The 9,318-nt window shown below is 45.4% G+C and overlaps 1 protein-coding gene across 1 annotated transcript; it reads right to left on the reverse strand.

Annotated features, from left to right (window-relative positions):
- Positions 1-58: 58 nt before the first annotated feature.
- On the reverse strand, positions 59-7,340 carry xkr7a (XK related 7a). Its single transcript, XM_084917402.1, has 3 exons — positions 6,700-7,340; positions 4,326-4,525; positions 59-4,057 (listed from the first exon to the last, which is right to left on the reverse strand). The coding sequence occupies exons 1-3, from the start codon at positions 7,233-7,235 to the stop codon at positions 3,096-3,098; spliced, it is 1,698 nt and encodes a 565-aa protein (XP_084773528.1). The 5' UTR covers positions 7,236-7,340; the 3' UTR covers positions 59-3,095.
- Positions 7,341-9,318: the final 1,978 nt, after the last annotated feature.

Raw genomic sequence — 9,318 nt, forward strand, 5'->3', positions numbered from 1 at the left:
GTTCCGACTCATTACAGTCATTCACCATTTATCTATGCAAAAAGATAGTAACAGATAGTCAGGTAAACACACTGCTCTTTATTTTAGCAACAACAACATCATGAAATCATCTCCACCTTCTTGTTCCATCTTTTTTTTCTTGCTCTGAACAGCAACAGTCTGGCATGACCAGCTTAAGGCTTTTAGATTCTAGCTTTTGTGTTTGAGGTACAGCCCCACCCAGCTCCTGCCACAACAAACTCATTTTATGGTACATTGTGTGGTTGTTATTGATGGATTGAGTTAGCACCATAATCAAAGCCTCTCTGGCTTTTTTTTTCTTTGACTGCAGCAGGCGTGGTAAAGGTGCTCTGTGGGCTTTTTTTTTCTCTTTTGTTTCTGCCATCTGGGAAAAACCAGCTTAAAGGACGGTGTTTACAACAAAACTGTCATAGACACAGCTTCAAATTAATTTAAATGGACACGGCAGGACTCTCCCACATACACCCATACACATGCTGGTATGTGAGCTTGCACACACACACACACACACACACACACACACACACACACACACACACACACACACACACACACACACACACACTAGCACACACAAAAGTCAGAAAATCTCTCCTGTGTGACTATTCTATAGAAAAACAACCCTGATAAAAGAAAGGAAGGTAAAACTTTATTTTATGAGTCCATTAATTAAAAATAATTTCCTCAAAAGATTCATGTAAAATGACTTTAATTCAGTGTAATTTGTCACTAATTATAGTTAAAAATGGACTGTGCTGAACAGTCCATTTTTAACAATTATTTAAATTCGGGTGGTGCTACTTTCAGCAGCTCCCTAATTCACGGGGTCGTGACAGGAGGTAGTGCTGCATGTTTGATTTGGCAGATTTTATATGCTGGGTCCGAACTGGAAAGCTTTAATTTGTTAGGTGAATTTGTAAACTGCTATTACACTGGGGTAAATTGTAATAAAAAAGGGCTCACTCACATCTGATATCTGGGCCAAGAGTTCCAGTTACATGCACTGATCGCTGTTTTACGCAGGTGACTTTAAAATAAAAGCTTCTAAAAAGCTAAATCCTCTTCAGGTGATAGTTGACTGCAATCCCAGTCCTTCTTTCGGTCTCCACATGCACAGTTTACAAGAATGCATCCAAAACCTTCAGGAGGTCAACAAAACGTGTAAAACTGTTGGCAATTTGTCTACAAATACAAAAACACTGTTTACAATAATTAGCGTAGAATGAATGAATTATATATACTAAAAAAAACTGTAACGGGTGGACTGGAATTCACGTGGATGTAACTTTGGCTTTACTCAAAAGAATAAAGTCCCTTTTTCAAATATCTGCCCCTTACAGACAAAAGAAGAACGACTCTGGATTTAAGTAACAAGTACAATATTTCCACAATTTACAAGAGTCCTGTGATTTTGCTTAGTTTTCTCCAAGCGCTCTCTTTCTTTCCTCTTTATATAAAAGTGAAGCTGAAGATTCTCAGCTGCCCACGAATGGCACCAAAAAGCTTTGTCATCACTTTCTGATTGTCGTCAGCAGAATTAATTCTTTGGGAGACTCTCGGCCAATAGGCTTTCACAACACAGCGCAAAAGGAGTCTGTTTTGTGAACAGAGGCACATCTCTGCTACTGTAGCAGTGATTTCCTCAAACCAGACTATGCACCATGCACCAAACATGGCCTTTCTCATTTTCAAGGAACACAATAAACAGCCCTAGGAGGAGCACCAGCATCCAAATTTCCCAGATCCTAATAGGATTGTGCTCTAGAGTGATGTGTCAGCACACACCCAATTAACAGGGTGTATGTCCCAGACCCTATAAGACCCAAAAGATCTGCGAAGAGGAGTTAGACAAGTGATTTTAATGCTGTGCTTTAATATGTTCACTAAAATTTCTCTGGATGTTATTAATCTGCTTGTGCCAAACTACAAAACTAGTCCTAAAAAGCTTTTGAGGAAATTATTAGGAAATCACAGACTGGCAAAATAAAGGGCTACCAAAAGTACTACATGCCTGTACCATCAGTAATATCAAAGCTATTCTGTTAGGAGTCTGGAGTCTGCAGCTATTTTTTAAACACTGTTCAGACAACAAAATATGAATACAGTACAAATACAGACAGTGCTGTCCCTCTGCAACAACTTCTTCATTTTACAGTATTTTACATGTAAATTATCATCTGTCCTGTTTTGTTTTTGTTGTGGAAGATGGATGCAGTATGAAAATACAGCTGTTGAGTCCTGTAAAATGCAGTGTTCAGTACATACACATTCTGAGGAAGGTGCATCTTGTTATAATAGTGATGGCATGTCCCCAAAATAACAGATTGCTTGTAAACACGCACATAGCTTACCTTAAAAACAAAAAACAAATATAGTGTCACAGGAATGATGACAATCCCACTAACAGCATAAAAATGCTCAAAGCCTTGTCACAAATAATCACATTTTCAACTGTTTTTACATTCAACTCAAATGTTGCTTTTGATGTGCCCTTCGGATTAGAAACAGCATTTTCAGAGACTCCTTCAACATGAGTGAATAGCTATGGAAAATTGTGATTCGGGAGACCACTACCTGTGCTGCATGTACATAAGATGGTGTTTAAAAATGCAGTGCGAGTCTACCTACTCACTCGGTGATGTTTGAGTTTTAGCTGCCATAAATAATCATGCATGTTGAAGGCTTGTCTCTGTTGTCGACCACCTGACGAGGATTTGCTGAAGCACCTTCGCCGAGGAGGACTTTCTGCCTCTGACTGATAACAGCTCCACTTCTCTGCCTGCCTGTGATCCTCTCTACCTTCCATATCTTTCTGTAACACATCCTGACCTGAGAAATGATACAGAAACCAAAATATGCACCGTCACCAGACAATATCGCAGAATCTTGCCCCATGTAGAAAGTAAACACACAACACTCCATCCCCTGCTGTGGCTGTTTGTGGCCAGAACAGAGAGCCGTTAAGTAAGTGTGGAGCTAAAACTGACCACTCAGTGAGAGTCATCCTCCTGCCATTTTTATTTAAGGCAGGATGTCCACACAGGAACAAGCTGAGTCACAGCACCATCGGCGCATTACACGGTGGTTTCGTACTCCATCACTTCTTTGGGAGTGCCCAGGCAGCGGTACTGAATCCTCGGTGTAACGGGGGCAGCACTCTCGAGCACCAGGATGGTTTTACGCAGCCGACGGTCGATGAAGTGAGCGTCCCAGGCGGGGTACTTCTTCCTGGGCAGGTCTATCCGGATGACGGGGCCCTCTGTCCTGGGTGTGAGGTGAGGCACTGGGGTCTGAGCTCCCCGAGGTGGCCGCACCTTAAACACATCCCCATCTATCCCCGGCTCTCTGTCTGACCCTTTAGTTCTCTGAAGGGTCCTGGGAGGGCTGCTTACCAGGTCAGGAGGGAGGCTGGAGGCTGGCGAGGCCAGAGCCTCCACGGGCACCTCCTTCTCCACTATGTAACTCCACCCTGAAACTGCACCGTCAGGGTGCAGCAGGCAGTAATACACAAACATGAAGAAGGTGCCCAGAGCGTAGCTGCTGGCCACCACGCACACCATCACGACGGCGTAAAAGTCTGAGGTACTCTGGCGCTCGCCAGTGCTGCGGTACAGGTACCAGAAGGTGGTGAGCGCCACATTCTCAACAAACACAGTGAGACTGTAGATGAGCATCCTGCAGCAGGTGCGCCCCTCTCTGACGCTGAACCAGCAGAAGATATAGACAATACCCACCATCATGTTATAGATGATTTCCTCCCATTTGGACATGCAGAAGTCCGTTTCGCCTTGAATGATCCAAAACGTCATGATGCACCAGTGGGCCACGATGAAGATGCCAAAGTAAAGCTGGAACACGGAGGCAAAGAGGGCAAACGCCAGTGTGCGAGCTCCGATGGTAAATAAGTGCCACAGAATCTGAACTATCACTGCATTGTAGGTCATGGGTAGCTTATCGTCTCGGGAGTCCCTCAGGACTTTCTGGTAGGAGGAGATCATCCAGGCGAGGGATATCAGTGAGGCAGAAGCTGAAAGCCCTGGGGAGAGAGCGGAGAAGAGGGAGGAAGAGAGACAGAGATTTGGCAAGAGGAGTAAGATGGGATGGAAATGGCTGTGAGTTAACTGTCTCACCATGTAGCACAGAAAGAAAATGCACTTCCCTCATCTCAGTGGGAGCCTGATTGAGGCGAGCTCAAGTGACTCATCGCTCACAGCGTGCGTACAGTGTGGGCTGCAGACTCATGACTGACTGATGTGATCATGTGCATGATGGCTGTGGTGATTGGTCGTTTTGGGGGCACTTACCCTGAAGGGGCAGCACCTGATTGGCCCGGATCATGATGGTGAGCTGCAGCACGAGCTGAGGGGCGCTCTTCAGAAAGGACTCCAGAAGACGAAGCATGCTGATATCAGCGCTCTCAAACATCATGCGCCAATAGTAGTGACGCCGCTCTGGGTCTCCGTGCCAACGGCTCTGCACGCCCAAATACAAGGCGTGGACATACCTGAGTATCAGAGGCAGATATATTTCAGAAACTTTCAGCGGTGCATTCGTTTTTGTGAGATGGAAAAGGGAGATTAGGCTTTAATGCTGTGCTTCAAAAACTTTTGGACATCAAACACAGACTCTCAGAAGTCATAACTCATTATTCCAAACTCTGGGAGCCATCAGTACTTCTTGCCAGAAAGCTGGTTACTTGCCCCACTGGGATTTAGATTAAACTGAAACTGAACTAAGCAGCTCTGTGGTTATAATTTTAGTACAGACATCAGAGGGGGGAATGTGTGAAGCTTGTCTCCAGTCTCTCTTCAAATAAAATAAGTCCAAGGAATTCAGAAAAAAGTAAAATACAAGGAGCTGCGGAGAGAAAAGAAATCCAAATAAATGCTCTCAATGCAACCTTCAAGGCTGAAGGTTAGAAAGGAGAAAAGAGCTCGCTGCAAATCCTTTGTTGAACTCTTGAGCTTTTGCTGACATGTAGTTCCACCTCCATTCGTTCTGCAGTGACCTTGTATAGGTACCAAACAGGATGCTGCAGAAAAGCACACATATTTCTGCACAAATATGTTTGCACTATGCAAATATACAGAGTGTAAACGATTATCGCTACAGAGCATCTACATGTTGGAAAAACACCGGTGGTTGTCACGGAGGACTGACGCTATAATCGCCTCAGTAATTGCCTCGGGGAGAAGGGTCAGAGAAGCCCTATGTCAACAAGCCCACTGAACCACAGGGGAGATTGTGTAACCCTTTTTTTGTTCTGGCCCCTGCTACACAAAGTGTGCCTTGGGATGGAACAGACTGGGAAAATAGAGCATATGTGCAATAACGAGGGTCAAAGACTCAGCCACACAAGAGGACGCACACACACACACAAACAGTGTCATCGCACGCCCTGTGTGTGACACGAGCCCGTATCACATCTCAAGCGCACTGACATTCAATTCTGGTAGCCGGCCCAAATTGATCCCGGTTCACCTGACTAATTGTGTATCAGTGACGGCTCATTCCTGAGTTAACAGCTGAGGGTAAAACACACAGCGGTAATCCTCTTAATGTGCAGACACGCTGGTCTGAGAGCAGCAGCAGCAGAACGGCAATGAACGGGGCACGCACCACAGCTTTAATGGCATTACCGGTAATTCTGTGCCGCCACAATGTTTTAATGTGATCCAGGACACGCTCTCTCACACTAGTCTCCAGGAGGAAATAAGGAATCAATATATGTTATTACCCATAGGGCTGTCTAAAGAGGCAGGAAGAGCGAGAGCGAGAGAGGACAGAGATTATGCAGGCCTACGGATAAATCAAACAACTGATTTGCATCTTTCTTTCTACAACAGCCCGACATGTCTGCAAAACACAACTTGTCTTTGAATGTAATTTTGTCTAACCGTCCACCTACTACAGTTTAGATGAATGGCTCCTCCTGGCTGGCAGCAGTTCAAACCTGTCAAAGCCTATCAGGGCACTCCAAGCTTGAGCACTGACTCACCATCACTGCTTGAGTAGCTGACCTACAGACCTACTGCCATCCATTTGAGAGCGATGCCAAAGTGTACACCGGTTTGTTTTTAGCGCCCAGTAATTAAACATGTTTGGGTATGAACATGGCTCGAAGGAAAAAAACTGTTGGGAGGTTTGAGAATATGGATTTTGCAAACATAAGAGCCAGAGCCTCAAGGTAGGAACTAAAAATACACCAAACAGTGATAGAGAGGCAAGTATCACTGTAAATGTGAAGCAACTCTCCTGACATTTATGACTATTATCCTTCTTCTTGAGCAGTCAGGCTCCTTCCTCCTACTGAACAGACAAGAGGATTTTTCTTCCTTCTTGTTTTCCTCCCATTTTTACTTCATTTGAAGGCGATTGGTGTGGATGAGTTGGTGATTTTCAAACAGATGATTGACCTAGAAGCCAGCCAGGGGGTTGGGGGAGTGGAAGGGTGGAGTCTAATTCTGCCTTTCCATGCTCGTGAAAGACGTCAAACAATACAAAAAGATATTCTGGCATTTTGGGCGCAGTCCTCCCTGAATGATTAGGTTTCATAACTACAGGGAGTGATGCTGTGCTTTGAAAGACCCCCCCCCCCCCCCCCCCCACACACACACACACAGCCACAATGTGTAGTCCCCCCTCGGCTCAGATCACGCTTTGAGTATTCTGACTTACCTCCAGACCTGTGCCAGCTGAAAGATGTGAATGAGAGCCTGGAAGAGCCAGACGAAGACTCTGCAGCACCCCCGGGCTCCTCCCCCGGTGCCCGGCCCTGGCAGCACCCCGGCCGCGGCAGAGCGGCCAGCGCCCCGCTCGCCGCTGTCCTTGGTGCTGATGTCGCGCTCCGCAGCTCCCGACGCTGCCACCACGGCGGCCGCGGCAGTGCCGCTTTCCACGGTTTCCGAGAAATCGTAGGCGAACCATCGGAAGCTCAACACTTGCACGACCACGGACGGGACTATCACAAAGACCAGAGTCAGTACAAACTGCGGGTAGTACTTCCTTAGGTAGTAGTCCGCGGCCAGCCACAGGTCTGAGGCCCCGTCCGCGAAGAACACCAGAAGGGCGCACAGCGTCCAGCAGCAGTCCGAGAGGGTATAGCGCTGCTCGGCGGGACGGCGCTGGGGAGGCCGCGGGTCCGACCTGGAGGGGCACTCGGGTGGGATTGCGTTTCGGAGAGAGACGGGTGCACCGTCAGATTTCGCGGCCATATTTGTTGTAGGGAAGCGAGTAAGGGATGGGAAAATGATGGAAGGGGGGGAGGGGGGTCGCCCAGCCTGTCGGTCTGTAGACTATGAAAGCGTGTGGGAGAGAGGGAGGGAGGGGAAAGGAGGCAGGGAGGAGGGCCAGAGTAGGAGAGAGAGAGGGACAGAGGGGGGGAAATCATTGCCGCTCCTCAATCATCGGAGATCATATAGGAAAATGAGATTTTAAGCGGTCTGAGCGGAGATTTCTCTCCATCAAAGGGAGCTGAGCTGCTCGGTTACAGCGGGTACTTTGGGTTTGTCCGTCCACAAATCCAGGAATTTATTAAAAGACAGAAGTGGGAGAACTACTGAAATAGTTTACTCGACACAAAGTAAAAAATAATAAAGCTGAAGACTAAATATTACAAATAGAAGTTTCACATTTTAAAACTGTAAAACTGTAATCTGTAACATTATAAATTACTAACACATCATAGTAGCTTAATGATTCCTAACCAGGGTCCCCTAGAAGCTCAAAGAGGTCTCATAGCATTCACAAAAAGAATACAGAGTCTGCCTTAATTTTTTTAAACATTGCTTATATGTGTGTGTAAAGTGCATTAACTGTATACAAATGATGGTCCTGGGTCTAAGAAGCTAAGGGAGTGCAGAAGTGCCTTTAACCTGCATTCCTTTAAATGGCCAGCAGGGGGCTTCTGCTTCCAAAAAAAAAGTCCAGTTAAATAGAAGTCTGTGAGTTTTCTGTTGAGTTTATGTTCTCAATCGCTGCTTTCAAGTCATATTTAATGCAAAGTGAGGTTTATTTAGCAAACTATGGTTATTTTTAGAGTCAAAAAGGGTGATAAAGCAGAGAAGCTGGCAGAGTATCTTGTGCGGTGACCCTGGGGTTCTTAGATCCACTCTCAACATGTCTGCTTTCAGAACACCTAAATGGTGAGGACAAAAACACTTCACTGAAGGCTACATTCACCCTTTTATAAACAGGCTGAACTAAAAATGAATGGCTCAAACTTACCCAGTGTAAATGGTGCGGGAAAATAATTATTTGATCCCTTACTGAATTTGTACAGTAGTGGCCAAAGGTTTTGAGAATGACACAAATATTGGTTTTTCAAAAAGTTTGCTGCTTGAGTGTTTTTATATCTTTGTGTCAGTTGTTTCTGTGATGTTTTGAAGTAGAATTACAAGCACTATATAAGTTTTAAAGGCTTTCATCGATATGTTTATGCAAAGAGTCAATATTTGTAGTGTTGGCCCTTCTTTTCCAAGACCTCTGCAGTTTGCCCTGGCATGCTTTCAATCAACTTCTGGGCCAAATCCTGACCGATGGCAACCCATTCTTTCATAATCAATGCTTTGAGTTTGCCAGAATGTTTTGTTCCCCGAGCCACTTAATTATCACTTTGGTCTTATGGCACGGTGCTCCATTATGCTGGATAAGGCATTGTTCTTCACCAAATTGCTTTTGGATGGTTAGAAGATGTTGCTGTTAGAGGACAGATAATCCTTTTTCCAGATGCCCCCAAACAATCAGAAAGGGGCTTCATCAGATAAAATGACTTTACGCCAGTCCTCAGCAGTCCACTTCCTGCACTTTTTGCAGAATATCAATCTGTCCTGACATTTTATTTGGGAGGAGTGGCTTCTTTGCGGCCCTTCTTGATACCAGGCCATCTTCCAAAAGTCTTTGTCTCACTGTGCGTGCAGATGCACTCACACCTGCCTGCTACCTTTCCCGAGCAAGGTCTGCACTGGTGGCACTCCCGCAGCTGAATCATCTTTAGGAGACCATCCTGGTGCTTGTTGGACTTACTTGTTTGCCCTGAAACCTTCAATTTCAACTGAATTTCAATTTCGGTGCAGTCTTAGTAGCAAAACCATCCTTGCCTGTGAAGCCTTTTTATGCAATTCAATGATGGCTGTGTTTCTTTGCAGGTAACCAAGGTTAACAGGAAGAACAATGATTTCAAACATCAGCCTCCTTTCATCACCTCCACTCCGGTATTCTAAACCAGTCAGCAAGACATAATGATCTCCAGCCTTGTGCTCGTCAACACTCTCACCTGATTTAACGACAAGATTATTG

This window comes from Perissodus microlepis, chromosome 20 (assembly GCF_051167445.1).
Source record: "Perissodus microlepis isolate ML-2025 ecotype Zambia chromosome 20, ASM5116744v1, whole genome shotgun sequence".
NCBI classification, from domain to species: Eukaryota; Metazoa; Chordata; class Actinopteri; order Cichliformes; family Cichlidae; genus Perissodus; species Perissodus microlepis.